The 21,520-nt window shown below is 40.3% G+C and overlaps 1 protein-coding gene across 1 annotated transcript in view; it reads right to left on the bottom strand.

Annotated features, from left to right (window-relative positions):
- Positions 1-21,520, bottom strand: part of LOC126456777 (E3 ubiquitin-protein ligase UBR5) — a 342,260-nt gene that overhangs the window by 262,053 nt on the left and 58,687 nt on the right. Inside the window, exons 7-9 of the mRNA XM_050092547.1 lie at positions 20,782-21,050; positions 7,814-7,965; positions 4,970-5,239 (exon numbers count right to left, since the gene is read on the bottom strand). Of these exons, the coding sequence (XP_049948504.1) occupies positions 4,970-5,239; positions 7,814-7,965; positions 20,782-21,050 (691 nt within the window). The remainder of the gene's footprint in view (positions 1-4,969; positions 5,240-7,813; positions 7,966-20,781; positions 21,051-21,520) is intronic.

The following is a 21,520-nucleotide window of genomic DNA, read 5'->3' as shown; positions in this document are numbered from 1 at the left end:
CTTCCACTCTAACTTAAAATTGGGTAATAATGAGAAATGGACCTTCGTAGCTGATTATAGGGTGCGAAAGGTCAAAGGAGGTCTATTCGGAACTGCCCACCTGTAAAGCCCTTTGCAAGTCCTTCACCACAATGGAATGTGTGATCCGAAGTTGTTTCGAGATTGAAAGGGAGAGGCAAGGCGCAGACAGTGAAGTACAGGGCGTCCAACTCAAAACTCCCTGATTGCAAAGACACAGGGGGAAAAAACCCACAATAGATATGACAATGAAAAATGCACCACATTATAGATCATCTGAAAGAATTTATATTCCCACGTCAGAAGTGCCATGTATTGTCGCAAGAGTGCAGCATGGTCGCATGAAGTGAAAATGGCTATCACAAACATGTTCAATGACAATGTTTAGATTTTGCAAACCCAGAATCTGAACATTATGCTTGTTAACCCTTCCTGATAGATGAAAGGTTTCCTCATCTGAGAATAAACATCTTTCCAGAAAGCTGGTATCCATATAAATATGCTGCAGCATATCCGCAGCAAACTGTTGTCAGCATGGTTTGTCGTTCGGCGTCAGCTGTTGCAGAGTTTTCACTCTGTAAGCACACATACAAAGACGCTGGTGAACTACACGATGCAATGTTGATCAAGGTACATCACATTGCCTAGATGCTCAACGAACTGACTTCTGAGAAATGTTTGCCGTATGTCCCCAACTGTCTCTTCTAAAACTCCATAACGTGCACCGCCAGAATGTTTCAGAACACTTCCTGTTGCCAGAAACTTCCTATACGATTCCTTAATTGTTTGCATATCAGGTGGATCACATTCATACGCACGACAATAATTTAGTAATCGGCGATTTTGTTTCTGCAAACCACACTACTGCTTGCGTGTGCTGCTATGGAGTCGCCATTTTCACTTCACTCTGCACTCAGGTGACGATACTTGGTACTGCTGACATGGGACTATAAATTCTTTGAGATGCTCTGCAATGTGGTGCATTTTTCATTGTTGTATATGCTATGGTTTCTCTCCCCTGAGTCCATGAAATCAGCGAGCTTTGAGTGGGACACCCTGTATTGTTGAGGTCCGTGGGCTTCCATACTGAAACGGGTTTCGTGGAGCCATCACAGGGGATGAGACAGATATTACGCTGAAGTGGAAAGGGTCCACATGTAACAGGTTGAAGAAGAATTAGAAAGCGGTGTTTTGCCACAATCCTTATCACAAAAATATGATCGAAAAAAATCTTTATCTAATAAGAGAGTTACAAATTGGTGCTCACAGGGAGAATTCTGATAGATGACCCACAAAAAGATTTGTGTGAGAGTGCCAGGCACATACCTTTAACTGAGCAGCACACGTGTGAGTACAAGATTCACTCACTACAGAAATATTTGTCTGTGGTAATACAGCTTGTCATATGTATAAGGTTGAAATAGTAGGCCTGGAATACCGATTTCTGGGCTCTATGAAAACCTTCATGATGACAGACATCTTGTGAAAATTTACTGAAATATCTTCTTTGTTTCCTTGTTGCAAAGGCCTCAGAATTCTTGAAACCTTACTTCAAGTAACTCTTCACTAAACAACAGATATCATCAAGCAGTTCATCATTTGGTAATCTACAGGCTGACTATTCAGCAGCTGAGTTAATCATACAATGTAGCGGTCTAATATGCAGGTAGTGGGAATGATACCATTAAAACACTGGCAACTCACTTCTTTTGCCCAATTTTAATAACAACATTATTAGAACAGAATGCTGCTTAAATTTTCAAACACACAACACAGCACAAAGTGCATGTATATATGACCACTCTGCAAATGAAGGTGATAATGAAAGCTTGTATGGTGGACAAAAGAAATATTTCAGATCAAATCGACAGAAAAAAATTAATATTGGTGGTGGCCTGAAATTCAGTATTAGAAAACAAACAGGGGAAAGGGAATAAAAAGGGAGACTACTTGGTAGAATTTGACACACAGCACCATTTAATCATTGCTAACACTTTATTCAGGAACGTGAAAAAATTAACATGTATTGGGGCCTGGAGACACCAGAAGTGAGATTATGTAACGATAAAACAGAGATTCAGAAACCAAATTACAATCTGCAAAACAATTCCAAAGGCAGGTGAGGAGTCTTGGGGACCATAATTTATTATTCATGGGTCGCTTAGAGGAAGCCTTCTTGGTTACCCAGGCCTGCCAACCCAAAGTTTGGTACAGATTTATTGATGACATCTTCATGATCTGGACTCACAGTGAAGAAGAACTCCAGATTTTCCTCTCCAACCTCAACTCCTTTGGTTCCATCAGATTCACCTGGTCCTACTCCAAATCCCATGCCACTTTCCTTGACGTTGACCTCCACCTGTCCAATGGCCAGCTTCACACGTCCGTCCACATCAAACACACCAACAAGCAACAGTAACTCCATTATGACAGCTGCCACCCATTCCACATCAAACGGTCCCTTCCCTACAGCCTAGGTCTTCGTGGCAAACGAAACTGCTCCAGCCCGGAATCCCTGAACCATTACACCAACAACCTGACAACAGCTTTCGCATCCCGCAACTACCCTCCCGACCTGGTACAGAAGCAAATAACCAGAGCCAATTCCTCATCCCCTCAAACCCGGAATCCCCCACAGAAGAACCACGAAAGTGCCCCACTTGTGACAGGATACTTTCCGGGACTGGACCAGACTCTGAATGTGGCTCTCCAGCAGGGATACGACTTCCTCAAATCCTGCCCTGAAATGAGATCCATCCTTCATGAAATCCTCCCCACTCCACCAAGAGTGTCTTTCCGCCGTCCACCTAACCTTCGTAACCTGTTAGTTCATCCCTATGAAATCCCCAAACCACCTTCCCTACCCTCTGGCTCCTATCCTTGTAACCGCCCCCGGTGTAAAACCTGTCCCATGCACCCTCCTACCACCACCTACTCCAGTCCTGTAACCCGGAAGATGTACACGATCAAAGGCAGAGCCACGTGTGAAAGCACCCACGTGATTTACCAACTGACCTGCCTACACTGTGAAGCTTTCTATGTGGGAATGATCAGCAACAAATTGTCCATTCGCATGAATGGACACAGGCAGACAGTGTTTGTTGGTAATGAGGATCACCCTGTGGCTAAACATGCCTTGGTGCACGGCCAGCACATCTTGACACAGTGTTACACCGTCCGGGTTATCTGGATACTTCCCACTAACACCAACCTATCCGAACTCCGGAGATGGGAACTTGCTCTTCAATATATCCTCTCTTCCCGTTATTCACCAGGCCTCAATCTCCGCTAATTTCAATTTGCCGCCGCTCATACCTCACCTGTCTCAACAACATCTTTGCCTCTGTACTTCTGCCTCGACTGACATCTCTGCCCAAACTCTTTTTCCTTTACAAATGTCTGCTTGTGTCTGTGTATGTGCGGATGGATGTGTGTGTGTGTGTGTGTGTGTGTGTGTGTGTGTGTGTGTGTGTGTGTGTGTGTGTGTGTGTGTGAGTGTATACCTGTCCTTTTTTCTCCCTAAGGTAATTCTTTCCGCTCCCGGGATTGGAATGACTCCTTACCCTCTCCCTTAAAATCCACATGCTTTCGTCTTTCCCTCTCCTTCCCTCTTTCCTGACGAAGCAACCATTGGTTGCGAAAGCTAGAATTTTGTGTGTATGTATGTGTTTGTTTGTGTTTCTATCGACCTGCCAGCGCTTTCGTATGTTACGTCACATCATCTTTGTTTTTAAATATATTTTTCCCGCGTGGAATGTTTCCCTAAAGAAACATTCCACGTGGGAAAAATTATATATAAAAACAAAGATGAGGTGACTTACCGAACGAAAGCGCTGGCAGGTCGATAGACACACAAACAAACACAAACATACACACAAAATTCAAGCTTTCGCAACAAACTGTCGCCTCATCAGGAAAGAGGGAAGGAGAGGGAAAGACGAAAGGAAGTGGGTTTTAAGAGAGAGGGTAAGGAGTCATTCCAATCCCGGGAGCGGAAAGACTTACCTTAGGGGGAAAAAAGGACAGGTATGCACTCGCATACACACACATATCCATCCACACATACAGACACAAGCAGACATATTTAAAGACAAAGAGTTTGGGCAGAGATGTCAGTCGAGGCGGAAGTGTAGAGGCAAAGAAGTTGTTGAAAGACAGGTGAGGTATGAGTGGCGGCAACTTGATATTAGCGGAGATTGAGGCCAGCGCTTTCGTTCGGTAAGTCACCTCATCTTTGTTTATATATATTCAGGCAGAATTTATCTGAAAAACACACTGCTACGCTGTAATAATTAACATGCTGAAAGTCTGTCAACTGCAATATGATGTATGTATACCACGACCTCAATTACCATCAGAAAACTGTTTAATTTTCACTAGTGATAGCTACATATCTCAATGTGTGTGTCCAATACAAGTCACCTGAAAATGTTCAAAGGAAACATTCTGTGTTAGCAAAAATTATCTTCTTACCAGCAGCTGTGGTGCTAATTTACATATAACTCTATGTATCAACAACAGCAGCAGCACAAGAGAGAACATGGAAAAATTCTTTTTGTGAAATTCAGTGACGAATCACAACTATCAAGAAATATACCACCAAACACACTTAACAATCCCCTATAACTCTGGGAAGTGTAGTATAGTTCCCCGAGGACAGAGATATGTCAACAGTTAGTCAAAAGGATTAGGTTAATATTTTATATTTTGCTGCTTAAATAAGCAATGGCTTTGTCATAAATCCCAATACAAGCTAATTGCATGTATCCCTCACTCTAATGACATTTAGGAACTCAAGTATCTCTTGTCAGTAACAATACATTTTCCTGTATAATACGTCAACCCTGAAGCTTAAGATACATAGCAATGAGTTCATTTTGTTCATTCACTGTGTACAGTTAAAAGGTGAATAATCACTTCACAATTCAGAGAGTTATATAAAAGTACTCACTGTGACTGGTGGTAATGCTGCCTGTATCACTGCACGTGCTGGAAGCAGGTGAGGGAGGTGGTGGCATATCCAACCTATCGGCTGTTTCCTTGTGGCTGTTGCTTTTACTGGAACTAGGAGCTGGCAATGTTCCAGATGAGCTCTGTGCATCGCGACGTTGCTGATCAGGTGCAGTTGTATTTAGCAGCTTGAAACGGCATACGTCAGTCAAATTCCATGCAGCATTCAGCAGCTGGCCCACTTTTGGAACCCCGCCCGATATGGTGAAACCTGTTAAAGAAAAAGTTATGTTCCTGAGTTCTGGTCATGCTACATCTGACTGAAAACAAACACACACACTCTCAAGCTCACATGCATATACAAACAAATGTGGAGCACATTAGAATGGGATGGGGGAGAACCTTAAATACAGTACATTTTGTTATTGATTAGATTTTTTTCACTGTACACACACACAAACACGCACGCACGCACACACCTTCACTTTTAATTATCTCACAAATATGACCAATTGCCTAGAAGCCATATATTGTAATTCACGATGTACAAAATGATGTTCAATGACAAGCTCTCGCAACTTTCCCAAAGTGATCAAATCTAAATTGCAATTACGTAACAAGACCAGGAAACACCTTCACATCATCTTCAGTCACTGCACATCTCAGAATAAAGCAGAACTGTTCATATCAATCACAAGGGACTGATCAACTGAAGATTCTTGAAGTTCAACACTTTGGTCTTTAGAATCCTTGCATTAAAAAAATCAAGTATCAAATTTTACCTAAAGTGATCTAAAGCCACATGTCACAGGCGTACATGCACACACATATACGACACGAAATATTAGGGCTTGACTTAAGGCAAAAATAAAATAAGAATAATATGTCCCTAACAAACAACAGTTATCTCTTACACAATGTTCTCAGCCAATTCAGAAACACGAGCAAACTGGACTCGGGATTTTCACAGATTCTCTATATTCACCAGTATGTCATTTAAAAGGGAGGGCAGCATTTGTGTGTGACAGAGAATGGCTCACTACAGTGGCTTGTTTTCTGAAGGAGATAGCTGTGTGTCATGTGGCAGTGATCTTTCTATAACTCTGTCAATGTCACACAACCTAAGTTTTGTGAGGCTGGACTATTGTTACAATTTGCTTGGACCCAGGTAGTGTACGTGGTTAATTGGTGGTTAGGTGGGATTATCTCACTAGCACACTCCTTCCAGTTACCTCCAACTCTACTGTAGGAGGCAATTAGGAAGTCAGCAGCCGGCTAGGAGAAATGAACTAAGTAGAGCTAGTCAGCGCATGTGCTGTTACTGGCTAGTGTCAACCGATAACATAGCTTTGGTACTGCCATAGGAAAAAACAGTAGCAAGGCTCATTTGTTTTAAAGGAAAAAAGTGAACTGAGTTTCACACTGGGTGTTCTGGTACACTTTACATTCCACGTGACTCAGAGATTAAATGTCTGGGGTTTAATTCCCAGTCAGGCTTAGGATTTCTTCTGACGCATATATTTTTGACACCTCTGGCGATGATTTCAGGATATTGTATATGTATGCCCATGAATCAAAAACTTCTGAAAATAATAGAATGAAGTCAGTTCAATCCATGTATTTAAACTTCCTGTGCTTCATGTCCAACTGGAGCAAGTAACAGGCTTTGAATGAAACTTGTCACAAATAATCTATTTTTCATATTAGAAGCTCAGTTAATGGATTCAATACTAGAAATAATAAATCTACACAAAAATATGTTTAAGATCTTTTATTTATTTCACTTTCTCAAATATTCAATTAGGAACTGCACAAGGAAAATTAACACATATATGGAACAAAATGAGTATCTATCTATGCATCCAATTAAAATGTTGTGAAACCTCAGCGTCCTGACAATCTGTACTCTGATTGCCACTGAATCTGCAATCCACTATGAACTAAATATTGAACTTCTGAAAACATTGCAGCAGGTATTTATCTTTTTTTCATTTACAGACTATTCATAGAATGTCCCCATGAAATAAACTCTTGCAAATGATGGTTATGCTAAAAATTGGAGGCGTTTCATTTGAGAAATAGGACTTCAAAATGGAATAAAATTTTGAAGCAAAATTTTTGTTTTGTTTTGGAAACCTCTTTGGCTTAAAATATAACCAATAAGGAACTCAAAGGAGTGAACTGATGATCCTAATGAATGTTTCACCTATGGGTTAAAATCCGATAAAAATAAATGCAAAATGTTTATTACAAATTGAGTCATCAAGGAAACTGTGAAAATCAACATTTTTGCAACACTGAATTTTAACTTAATTATGGCATTAGTGAAGTAGTTCCTTATCCAAGTGCCTGGTTTTCTTCTTGTCTGTATGCGTACTTCACACAATACATTGCTTGAAATTAAAATTCATATTTTTTAGGAACAAAAATTAAAATCTAGCCTAACTTTACTGCTTGATTACTGTATCTAACTCCTTATAAGACATTACCAGGGTGGATCCTCTGAAGAGGACATAGACAATTTCCTCCGCCATCACTTTCTGTCTGAACTCTGATCCATCCCTGACGACTCACTGTTGAGAGCACATTATACCTATATCTTCCCTTCCTTATTCTACTATTGTAGTTCATTAATTTATTCAAGCTTCAGTTCTGCCTGTAAAATATTTTCTAGCTTATTATTAGATGAGACATAGAATCCAATTCTGACACTATCTGTTTACTCAGCATATTGTTATCTGAAATTCATTTGTGTTCAATTGCCAAAGTATTAGCAGTTTACAGTCAAAACAACGGTACAGTACATTACATTCAGAATAATAAAAGGTCCAAAATAAAAACAAACCTATAGCTCCTGGCTGATACATTGGGCTATTCTTCATGCAAACTTGGCTCCCACACACTATTTCTGCTGATGCTGTGGATGGTCTACGCTTCCGAGTTTTTGCTCTGTGTTTCTCCCACAAGCGTTTTCGTTGTCCAAATGGAAGAACACCCCTAGAAAAAAAAAGCAAGAGTCAGACACTGATAGTCTCAATAGAAATTTTTTTTATCTAATATACCTCTTAAGCATTTCTCCATGAATTGGAGGTGGACAGGAGGTGGGGTGGGGGGGGGGGGGGGGGCAGGGAGAGGAGACAGGGAATGCCAAAAAAAGAGACGGGGGATGCTGGCAAAAATGTATCACTGAGAATTTAGCTCAAATTCCAATCAATTCAATATATATTATAAAAGTAAGTGTACAGTGCATGTGGCCCTAAAACTCAGAAAAGCTTCCAGTACAATCAAGGGTTATATGATGCGGTAGCCCTCTAACCCCATGCATGAAGAAGGTTCCCGTTTTTATGTGAAATGTGTACAGCGACGAACTCTCCCATATTTGAACATATTTTTTCACATGATCTTCTGCTCATTGGGCAGTTTTCACCTGTTTTTAGCTATTTTTACACATGTACAAATATTTTCTAAGTATTTAAATTCTGAATGCATGGTAGAAGTCATTGAAACATTACACAGCAGACACAACTGATTGTATATCGACATTACGTCTATTATTTTAGAAAATGGTCAAGCGACACTTGGGTGGTTAGACACGACTTTGTTTCAGTGCCAGTGCTTACTGTGAATCATTGTTCCAAGATTTTATGATGGGCAGCAACCAAAAAAGAAAACATGAAGTATATGTGTACATATCTTATAAAGTGGGGAAACTTTCTATTCCTGGACTGGACCAGCACGATCAAATACTTATAAAGTAAACAGTTCAATCTGCAAACGTCAGTTTAGCATCGCACATGGCAGCAAGCATGACTGTGTACAGCACATGAATATTTCAGGTAATAAGTATTACTATGTAATATAAAAAAAATATATCTTACTGTTGAACATGTTCTAATTGGTAATTTTCTGAGTTAACTTCTTGTATTTGCTTGCAGATCATGAATGCAAAGCAAATGATCTCACTACTCCATCCAAGATAACTACTTTCTTCAACTCTCCTCACTTGGACAAAGATCTAACAAATGATGATGTGAAAACCATTGCTCGTGAACTTTCATTAGTCTACCACACAGTAAAACACAATCTAAGCTGTAGAAGCCTCGACTGTGCAATAAAACTTTCAAAAAACGTGTTCAGTGAATCTAATGTGTCAAAGAAAATACAGAGTGACATGGAAAAATGGGAACATTTCTACAATCCAATAAAACTGGAAGTGATGAAGGAAACAAATTGCCTTCATAGTAATTGAAACCTTGCAACTTTGCCATTTACTAAACATTGATGGCATTTATCATTTTTAAAAAAATTACATCTGTATGAACACATTCGTGAAATCTGCTATTGAGATTCCTCCAATGACCGCTGCAGCATCTCAGCTGGGATACTGTGAATTGCATCCCGAATTCTCTGTTTTAACTCATCCAGGGTTCTTGATCAAGTTGTGTAGACTTTGCTCTTGAGGTAACCGCACAAGCAAAAATGACAAATGGATAAATCTAGTGATCTAGGGAGCCAGGGAATGTTACTGAATCATGAGATCACACGGTTGCGGAACAATTCTTGTACATCTGCCATTGATTGCCATGCAGTGTGTCATGTTGATCCGTCCTGTCGAAACCAAGCTGCCTGAATGTTTGGAAAGCTGTTCAATGCACGTGTAATGAAAGCTCATAACATCTCCACACAACAATCAGTTCATTTGCGAAAAAATAGGGTTCGATAATCCCATGTGATGAAACACCACACCATACTGTCACTTTACTAGCATGTAAAGGGCACTCATGAACATCACTAGGATATGTGTTTGCTCAGTAATGGTAGTTCTGTTTATTCACATAACCTGTGAGAGGGGAACGTGCCGAATCTGACATCCACAACCTGTTTGGAAATTCATTGTCATTGTTTATTTTTTGTTATCATTTGTTGACAGAATCCTAATCATAACTGGAAATCGTTGTCCTTCAATTGTTGCACCATCTGTAGTTTCTACATATGAAATTTTAAATTGAGATAAACAATTCTTCAAACACTCTCCTGGGACATTCCAACCACAGCTGCTTGCTTACAGTTTGAACGCTGTGGGCTCTGTAAGACAGACTCACATACAACATCAATGTTCACTAGAGAACACATTCCTGTTGGTTTCTTCTTGAGGGCAAATCCAGTCTCTTCAAATTATTAATCAAACATTTTATCGCGTGTTTCGACAGAACAGCATCATGACGTCCTAAATTATAAAAACGTCGAAACTCCCTCTGCGCCGCTACCAATCATTGTTTTTATAAAACATTTTTATGCCTAACACATGCAGTTGTCCACTCCACTGATCCACGATTACTGAAATGGCGGACTGTTTACTCACTAAATGTCATGAACCTACAGTGCTGGCACCTGCCCATGGCTGCCACTTTTTCAAACATTCCCATTATTCTGCATCACCCTCTATCTTGTGTGTGAACTAAAACTGAAATGATCGTAATGAACATATTGGCCCCATGTCATATGAACAATTTCTTGGAAGTTTTAAATGCTCCCATAAAATGTAGCTTGTTCTTTTCTTTAGCAACAGATGCCTCCAATCACCTAAACAGGGAAATGTTTCTTGTTGTAATACAACATTCTGACTTCTTTAGTGGAACTGAAAACAAACTGTTGTATTTTTTAGAACAGGCAAATGAAACTGCAATAGGTTGTTAAAAAAATTCACTGAAGTCAAATAATAACTTGAATGTCGGTAATAAATCATCATACTGTGCTGATAGTGGCAACATAAATTATGGCAAGCACCCTTCAATCGTGAAACTATTAAATAATGAGAACGAAAATATCCTCAAAGTCAGTTGCTTTAACCATGTGATTCATAATGCCATGAAAAATGCATGCGACTGTTTACAATATGTAGATGTTGACGTATCAGATCTGCAGATAACATGGCGATCCTCGCAGATAATCAAGTGATGCTGATTCAAATGCTAAATGAAGCCTGTGCAGCATATGGTATGAAAATTAATAAAAAGAAAACCACAAGCATTGTCATAGGCCTAAAGAAGACAAAAGTGAAAATTAAGATCGGGGTCAGAAATCATAGAACAGGTAAGAGCATTCAAGTATTTGGGAAGTTGGATTAAAGAAGACAACAAGATACCGAAGTGAGAATGGCTCTGGCGAAAGAGGCATTTCAAAAGCAGAGAAGACTCTTAACTAGTTGTTTAAACAAGGAATTAACGAAGCAACCAGTTAAGTGCTTAATATGGAGCGTGGCCTTGTACGGAGCAGAAACATGGACTTTGAGAAAACAGGATGAGAAGAGAATTGCAGCTTGTGAAATGTGGATATGGCGTAAAATGAAGAAGATCAGCTGGACTGATAAAAGTCAGGTATGAAGTACTGAGGAGAGTTGGAGAAGAATGAAGGATGCTGCTGACGTTGAAGAACAGGAAACTAAACTGGACAGTAGAATGAAGGCTTTCATGACCGGGTGACATGGCTGTTGATATACTTTCCGGGATGTGAGGTCGTGGTCCAAGGAAAGGAGCAGAAAAGTTCTTGGACTACGACCTCACATCCCGGAAAGTATAACAACAGCCTAAACTGGACAGGCCACAATCTAAGAAGAGATTGCCTTCTAGTAGAGCCAACTGAAGGTTTCATTCCGGGAACAAGAGGGAAGGGCAGGAGGAGGTTCCAGATGCTGGATGATGTCAGCAGGCCACAAGGAGGGTACCAAAGAATGACGAGGAACGCAGAAAACAGAGAAGCATGGAGGGGTTTGCAGTCAATACCTGCCGTAAGGCAGACAACCCATTGTTGTTGTTGATGTTGTTGTTGATGATGATGATGATAATGATGAAGTGTTAGTATTGAAAATTATAGTAAATGTGGTGCTACAGAAGAATGCTGAAGATTAGATCGGTAGATCACATAACTAATGAGGAAGTATTGAATAGGATTGGGGAGAAGAGAAGTTTGTGGCACAACTTGACTAGAAGAAGGGCTCGGTTGGTAGGACATGTTCTGAGGTATCAAGGGATCACCAATTTAGTATTGGAGGGCAGCGTGGGGGGGTAAAAATCGTAGAGGGAGACCAAGAGATGAATACACCAAGCAGATTCAGAAGGATGTAGGTTGCAGTAGGTACTGGGAGATGATGAAACCTGCACAGGATCGAGTAGCATGGAGAGCTGCATCAAACCAGTCTCAGGACTGAAGACCACAACAACAACAACAACAACAACAACAACAAAGTAACTTTTTCTGTTCTGCCAAACACAGTGAAACATTAAACTCATTTTTTTAATTTTTTATGCTGAATGGGCTGAAATCCTGTGGCATGTAAATACTAAAAGGTTATGTCAATACTAGATGGTTATCTATTAATAGAGGGAAACATTCCACATGGGAAAAATATATCTAAAAACAAAGATGATGTGACTTACCAAACGAAAGCGCTGGCACGTCGATAGACACACAAAAAAACACAAACATACACACAAGATTCTAGCTTTCGCTACAAACTGTTGCCTCATCAGGAAAGAGGGAAGGAGAGGGAAAGACGAAAGGATGTGGGTTTTAAGGGAGAGGGTAAGGAGTCATTCCAATCCCGGGAGCGGAAAGACTTACCTTAGGGGGAAAAAAGGACGGGTATACACTCGCGCACACACACATATCCATCCACACACACATATACAGACACAAGCAGACATATTTAAAGACAAAGAGTTTGGGCAGAGATGTCAGTCGAGGCGGAAGTGTAGAGGCAAAGATGATGTTGAATGACAGGTGAGGTGTGAGTGGCGGCAACTTGAAATTAGCGGAGATTGAGGCCTGGTGGGTAATGGGAAGAGAGGATATATTGAAGAGCAAGTTCCCATCTCCGGAGTTCGGATAGGTTGGTGTTGGTGGTGGGAAGTATCCAGATAACCCGGACGGTGTAACACTGTGCCAAGATGTGCTGGCCGTGCACCAAGGCATGTTTAGCCACAGGGTGATCCTCATTACCAACAAACACTGTCTGCCTGTGTCCATTCCTGCAAATGGACAGTTTGCTGCTGGTCATTCCCACATAGAATGCGTCACAGTGTAGGCAGGTCAGTTGGTAGATCACGTGGGTGCTTTCACACGTAGCTCTGCCTTTGATCGTGTACACCTTCCGGGTTACAGGACTGGAGTAGGTGGTGGTAGGAGGGTGCATGGGACAGGTTTTACACCGGGGGCGGTTACAAGGATAGGAGCCAGAGGGTAGGGAAGGTGGTTTGGGGATTTCATAGGGATGAACTAAAGAGGTTACGAAGGTTAGGTGGATGGCGGAAAGACACTCTTGGTGGAGTGGGGAGGATTTCATGAAGGATGGATCTCATTTCAGGGCAGGATTTGAGGAAGTCGTATCCCTGCTGGAGAGCCACATTCAGAGTCTGGTCCAGTCCCGGAAAGTATCCTGTCACAAGTGGGGCACTTTTGTGGTCCTTCTGTGGGGGATTCTGGGTTTGAGGGGATGAGGAAGTGGCTCTGGTTATTTGCTTCTGTACCAGGTCGGAAGGGTAGTTGCGGGATGCGAAAGCTGTTGTCAGGTTGTTGGTGTAATGGTTCAGGGATTCCGGACTGGAGCAGATTCGTTTGCCACGTAGACCTAGGCTGTAGGGAAGGGACCGTTTGATGTGGAATGGGTGGCAGCTGTCATAATGGAGGTACTGTTGCTTGTTGGTGGGTTTGATGTGGGCGGACGTGTGAATCTGGCCTCAACTCCTTTGGTTCCATCAGATTCACCTGGTCCTACTCCAAATCCCATGCCACTTTCCTTGACGTTGACCTCCACCTGTCCAATGGCCAGCTTCACACGTCCGTCCACATCAAACACACCAACAAGCAACAGTACCTCCATTATGACAGCTGCCACCCATTCCACATCAAACGGTCCCTTCCCTACAGCCTAGGTCTTCGTGGCAAACGAATCTGCTCCAGCCCGGAATCCCTGAACCATTACACCAACAACCTGACAACAGCTTTCGCATCCCGCAACTACCCTTCCGACCCGGTACAGAAACAAATAACCAGAGCCACTTCCTCATCCCCTCAAACCCAGAATCCCCCACAGAAGAACCACGAAAGTGCCCCACTTGTGACAGGATACTTTCCGGGACTGGACCAGACTCTGAATGTGGCTCTCCAGCAAGGATACGACTTCCTCAAATCCTGCCCTGAAATGAGATCCATCCTTCATGAAATCCTCCCCACTCCACCAAGAGTGTCTTTCCGCCATCCCCCTAACCTTTGTAACCTCTTAGTTCATCCCTATGAAATCCCCAAACCACCTTCCCTACCCTCTGGCTCCTATCCTCTTAACCGCTCCCGATGTAAAACCTGTCCCATGCACCCTCCTACCACCACCTACTCCAGTCCTGTAACCCGGAAGGTGTACACGATCAAAGGCAGAGCTACGTGTGAAAGCACCCACGTGATCTACCAACTGACCTGCCTACACTGTGACGCATTCTATGTGGGAATGACCAGCAGCAAACTGTCCATTTGCAGGAATGGACACAGGCAGACAGTGTTTGTTGGTAATGAGGATCACCCTGTGGCTAAACATGCCTTGGTGCACGGCCAGCACATCTTGGCACAGTGTTACACCGTCCGGGTTATCTGGATACTTCCCACCACCAACACCAACCTATCCGAACTCCGGAGATGGGAACTTGCTCTTCAATATATCCTCTCTTCCCATTACCCACCAGGCCTCAATCTCCGCTAATTTCAAGTTGCCGCCACTCACACCTCACCTGTCATTCAACATCATCTTTGCCTCTACACTTCCGCCTCGACTGACATCTCTGCCCAAACTCTTTGTCTTTAAATATGTCTGCTTGTGTCTGTATATGTGTGTGTGGATGGATATGTGTGTGTGCGCGAGTGTATACCCGTCCTTTTTTCCCCCTAAGGTAAGTCTTTCCGCTCCCGGGATTGGAATGACTCCTTACCCTCTCCCTTAAAACCCACATCCTTTCGTCTTTCCCTCTCCTTTCCTCTTTCCTGATGAGGCAACAGTTTGTTGCGAAAGCTAGAATTTTGTGTGTATGTTTGTGTGTCTATCGACGTGCCAGCACTTTCGTTTGGTAAGTCACTTCATCAAGATGGTTATCTCTCACACTTGCTGTTGAAAGGCTTTTAAATATTTGGGAGCCTATAAAAAGCTACTTTAAAAGCACAGATGATTCAGACTGTCCTAAAGTTTTGAAAAAGTATTTTTGCAACGAAAATACAGAAGTAAATACAATTGTTCAGGCTGATATTACTTTCTTTGTGAATACTGGAAATGTTTTCATTCAAAAAGAGAAGTACTTGGAGAAATCTGATCTTAGTATTATGGAATCTCATGAAGCTGTACAGTTGATGAAGTTAACAGAAGAAGGAATATATATTTTAGGCAGTAGTACTCATAAATTGTTAGTCATTGTTCTTGATTCAAATTTTAAATCTACGAGTGATAACAACTTCATTGAATTCTCATTTAATTAACAAATTTGATGATAGTGGGATTAAACTCTTTAAACTATGTCTAACAATTAATATTCAATGACATGCATGTGTCAGGCTAGATTGTGTATATGAAAATGAATTATATGAGGATTTTTGTAGCTCTAACAATGCTGCCTCTTTAGAGAATAGCGTTAGCCAGAAATGGATATTGGTTTTAACAACTTTGAAATCAAATATTGTGAATTTTGAAAACTTGGGTAAGCTGGTAGATTATGTTACAAACATACCACGAAGTAATGCTCACACTGAGAGAGTTATTTTCTCTTGTGAATAACAAGTGGAAGATGTAAGGAACAAAAGTAGTAACATCTGCCAATTTTGCAACGTGAAAAAATTCAGTACAGAAACACCAGAATTCTATTGCATGAATGGAAAAATTTGATTACCACCACTGGAAGTACCTACAAAGGAATTTTTACATTACATGACTGGGGAAACTCTAGAATCAAAACGCTTTTCTCAAAATATAAAAGTGAACAATGCCTCTTCCCAAACAACTTCCTTCACTATCACTTTGATCAACACAAACTAGGTGAAAAATACAATATGAGCAACAAAAGACACCTGGAGAAACAGCAATTTAATGCACCTCAGATAGACAAAGTTGCCATCGTAATTGGGACAATGAAAACAAGTCGTGACATAACTGTACAACGAAGAATGCATTGCAGAGACACACCGTACATATGGTGCCCTTAATATTTCAGCACAGAGAGGATGGATATTTCTTTATGTGAAACAAATCCAACCTGAAAAGGTGTAGAAACAAGCAAAAAAATCACTTCCAAGAAGTTCTATGCTTACCGCTATATGATCAGAGACAATGAAACATTCAATCACATCCTCAACACTCACCATTTATTCTGACAATTCCTCATAGGTATGTATTCAAAAACAAAAGTGGAATGGATGCTTCAGATAAGACTGAATCAGAAGAAACTACGCACAGAAGAATATGTCCATGTTCGAGACGCAATAATAAATGACGGAAACATTGATAACATTAGAACAGTGGTAATCTTACCCTCAACATACATAGGGAGCACATGCACGAATACACTCAAGACGCCATGACGACCTACATCCAAAAATATAAACGATCTGACCTCTTCATAAAATTCACGTACAACTCGTCGCGGACAGAAATCAAAGAACAGCTAAGATATGGACGAGTCCTCATGCACGGACACAACATAATAGACAGCATTTTCCAACAAAAACAAATGAGCTTTACTGAAGTCATCACAAAATACCACAATCTTGGAACCATTAGATGCTGGATTTACACAATCAAATGGCAAAAAGGAGGACTGCATCTCTCTCACAATCTCGTATGGCTACAACGATATCGAAAAAATCATCCAAGCTGTTTCGCAATCCACAAGATAATATGGAACTCTATGACATAGTAGTGAAAAACATGATTCGTGGACAATGCGGGTCATTAAACCTGAATTCAGAAGTATATATAAAACATACATGGACGACACACAAACTGTAATTGATGGTTATCCAAAATACAGAAGACAATCACCCAAAAATGGTGGCTTCACAGCAAAATACGAATACGAGGCAGTGACAAACTGGAAACAGATAATCAGTGGATAGTACCATATAACACACTACTTTCCAAAATGTTCCAAGCACACACTAGTGCAATTCAGTCAAATCCATCAAATATGTCTGTAAGTATGTGAACGAATGCAGTGAAATGGCAGTATTTCAAACAGCCAAAGACAGTGAACAACAAAACAGAAATGATGAGATTCTCATGTACCACATGGGAAGCTAGATAAAAACTAACTAAGCGGTGTGGCAGATTTTCGGTTTTCCCATACATGAACGTGAACCAATTGCGCAACATTCAGCAGTACACTTGGAAAATGGACAGAAAGAGTTTACTTCGCAAGATCCTCATGTACCACATGGGAAGCTAGATAAAAACTAACTAAGCGGTGTGGCAGATTTTCGGTTTTCCCATACATGAACGTGAACCAATTGCGCAACATCCATCAGTACATTTGGAAAATGGACAGAAAGAGTTTACTTCGCAAAAGAGACTGCAAGAAAAAGACACTGGCAGAAAAACTGCAAGCGAACCACCTAAGAATATGACGTCAACAACTTTTTACCAACTGTGCCAAATGGATCCATTACTGTATGTCGAAATTTCTACCTACCATATGTGAAACACAACAACAAAAATTTTTGAACAAAGAAAACAAGGAATTCCAGTAGAATATCATCCAGGAATCATGAAAACTGGCACACTAGGCCAAATATACACCATACATCCACACAATTCCAAATGTTTCTATCTCCGGATGTTGCTACACGAAATATGGGGTACAACATGTTCCGCAGATCTCCAGATTGTTGAAGGTTATCTACGTCAAACGTACAGAGAAGCGTGCCAATGCTTAGCATTACTGGAAAAGAACAACCACCAGGAATTAACACTACAAGAAGCCTCACTCAAAGTGTCAGCTAAACAAACAAGAGACTTATTCGTCATAACTCTAACCAGATGTAACCCACCAAATCTAAAACAGCACTGGGACTCCTCCGAAGAGAGTATGAGTGATGACGTACTGTACCAAATCTGACAAGCTCATCCCGAGCTGACCATCAAATTCAACGATGACATTTTCAATGGAACACTTATTTGCATAGACGATGAAAGTTCAGCAATAAATAACCAGGTCTTAGTACAACTTGGGATGTAAGCATCACAAAAGGATGCTATCAGTGTGGTAAACTTCAAAAATACAACAGAAAATAGCTACATCAACGAACTACTTCAATACATTGCCCACAACAAACCACTCCTCAATGACAATCAAAAGAAAATTTACAATGTTATCAGGGGCCAAATCAACTATGATACTGGCAGAATTATTAAATGGATGCACAAGGTGGCACCAGGAAAATGTTTCTAACAAATCTATTGCTGGTGGAAATTTGTGCTAAACAACACTTGCACTGGCATCATCCGGTACTGCAGTCACAGTTGTGGAAGGACAATAAACTGCCCATTCCACCCTACAACTGCTGCTGAATAATAACCGAAGAAAATCTCAAGAACTGGACAGAGTGAACTTCTAAAGCAGGCTCAAATTATCTTCTAGGAAAAATGCACAATGACACACAAAAAATCACTCGAAGTCATGAACAGAACATTACAAGACTTGTGAGGAAACTCTGAAGTTATGGGAGGAACTCTGCTCATATTCTCAGGAGATTTTTGACAAACACTTCCAGTTATTCCCACGTCGACACAAGCATACAAGATCAATGCATGCTTTAAAAAAAATCACATCTCTGACCACACATACAAATACTGCAATTAACAATAATGTGAGAACTGAACTATCAAAAGATTAAAAAACAGCACATTTTGCTTGACAACTTTTACAAATACACGAAGGTCATATCCTACTGACCAGACTACCACGCGCGTTAAATACAACAGTGATTTCTGCAATATAGAGACTGCTGAAAACAAACCCATCGACCAAATTTATACAAACATTGTTCAAACTACACCAATCCAGGCTGGCTACTTGAAAGGGCAATTTTAGCAACTATAAATAATACTGTTCATAATATCAACATTAATATTCAAAAGAAAATTACCAATAAAGAGAGAAAATGCAAAGCGATCGACACAATGGTAAACGTTGAAGAAAGTGTGGACTTCCCCACAGAATTTCTGAAATCCCATTACACTGCTTTCGACTTAAAATTGGATCTCCGACCATACTATCTGGAAATCTCAACTCGCCAAAACTATGTAATGGAAAAAGGATGATCCGTCAAACAGCTGTCTAATAACGTCATTGAAACCAAACTTATAACTGGAAAGTAACACAGAAACACACTATTTGTCCCCAGAACACCACTGATCTCTTCTGAACTGCCATTCCCATTGAGAAGACTGCAATTTCCAATCAAATCCGCCCACAGTTTTACAATTAACAAAGTGCAAGGACAAACTTTAATTACACTTTAACCCCACCCCCTTCCTTCCCCTCTTTCCTCATGTGAGTATCACTGACCCATTAATATTAATGATTCAGGTGTTTTATCTTGCCAGAGAGCTAACAAGTAAAAATATCAATAAAATAAGACAGCACCACCAGCCAGCGCAGCAGATTTTACCCATGTGAAACATTCTTATCAGCAATAAGAAGTATTTGCTTACATTTTAACTAACTGTTAATAATTGTGAGATTCTGAAGATACTGTGCTATATGCGTAATGTAAATTTGTACTTGACACACTGTGGGCTTAAAGCATATGTAAGCGGTGTCTGCCCCCAAAATACACTCGTCTTGCAGAGAAAGTGGCATATAAAACATGTTTCTGGTGTTCCTATAGATGAAGTGACATGTAGAGGTAACACTCCATTTATATATCTAAAAACAAGGATGACGTGACTTACCAAACGAAAGCGCTGGCACGTCCTTTTTTCCCCCTAAGGTAAGTCTTTCCGCTCCCGGGATTGGAATGACTCCTTACCCTCTCCCTCAAAACCCACATCCTTTCGTCTTTCCCTCTCCTTCCCTCTTTCCTGACGAAGCAACTGTTGGTTGCGAAAACTAGAATTTTGTGTGCATGTTTGTGTTTGTTCGTGCGTCTATCGACGTGCCAGCGCTTTCGTTTGGTAAGTCACATCATCTTTGTTTTTAGATTTATTTTTCCCACGTGGAATGTTTCCCTCTATTATATTCATAACACTCCATTTATGTAGTCTAAATTGAAATCTTATTACTACAAACTGGAAAATACAACATTAATATGACACTGTACACAGAACTGATACACATTAAGTAAAACTGGCAATGGGTGGAGGGGGGAGTGAAAGAAGTGAGTAATAGCCAACTTCTACTGGTTCCATCAGACAGGCTGAATTATACTACACATAGAAACCACAATAAAAATAAACAAATTGCACATTCAAGTGCATACTGCATATAAAAAGACAATTATTTTGTTCGCCCGATGGCAACTTTTCGTGTTTTAATCTAATTTTTGCTAAATATGGCACCAACAGGATTACTTGAAAGTACACATTGATGACTAACATTTGTGAAGTAGTGCTACTTGTAAAGATATTAAACATGATCCTCAATTTTGTTTGTGATCTTTAAAACCTTTGTTATCTTCAAAAGATGTAACTGATAAAATTTAAACTACATTGCTACATGCTATATTAAATGATGATCGTAAAACTGATTTTTAACTAATGAAAATATTACTGAACAAAAAAGTACAAACCACCAATAGAGTGCTCCGCTCTCAAGCCTTGCCACTGTATACAAAGTACATGTATGTAGAGAGATTATTCTGTCAACAGAAAATTCTGAGAAGCTTTGAGCAGGATGTTCCAGACGTACAGCTGCATGTACTAACAATTCGTCTAACCACGTTGCTACTTTTCCACTCTCTGTTGCAACAGAACACCTAATTACAGCACTTGAAATGTGAGTAACCCGTTCTGATAGTAGCCCCAATCCTAAAGTCTTCGGGTGATGCACACTCATGTTCTGGAACAAAATTTGCATTTGACTAATTAATGAATAACAAAGAAAATTTTGGCTTATTTCAGTAGTGGTTCGCAAACAGCCATTAGCAAAGCAAACAAAAGCAATAATTAAAAAAATTAAAATCAATGTAAAGGAAGCTTATTTCTACGAATGTGGATGCTTTAACCTGACTTATTACAAAATAAAATATTATAGGGCTCAAAACAATAGCTGTCATTTGTCCCAATAACAGTTTTGTCACAAAGAATTTGACTGGTGGCCTTAGTTGTATAATAGAAGCTGAATTCAAAAATCAAATTAATTTTTTCCTAATTACAAACAGTTTGTGACAAAACAGAACTTCTCAACAATGTTAACACATTTCCTTTTGTTCCAAACTCATTATCCAGGTAACAAATCAGAACTTACATCTGCTGTTAAGTCTCAATCAACACGAGAAACATAAATGAGACAGATCTCTACTGCCAATC

This window comes from Schistocerca serialis, chromosome 2 (assembly GCF_023864345.2).
Source record: "Schistocerca serialis cubense isolate TAMUIC-IGC-003099 chromosome 2, iqSchSeri2.2, whole genome shotgun sequence".
Lineage (NCBI taxonomy): Eukaryota > Metazoa > Arthropoda > Insecta > Orthoptera > Acrididae > Schistocerca > Schistocerca serialis.
Note: the sequence above shows the minus strand (reverse complement) of the source record. Positions and strands in the feature narration are given on the sequence as shown.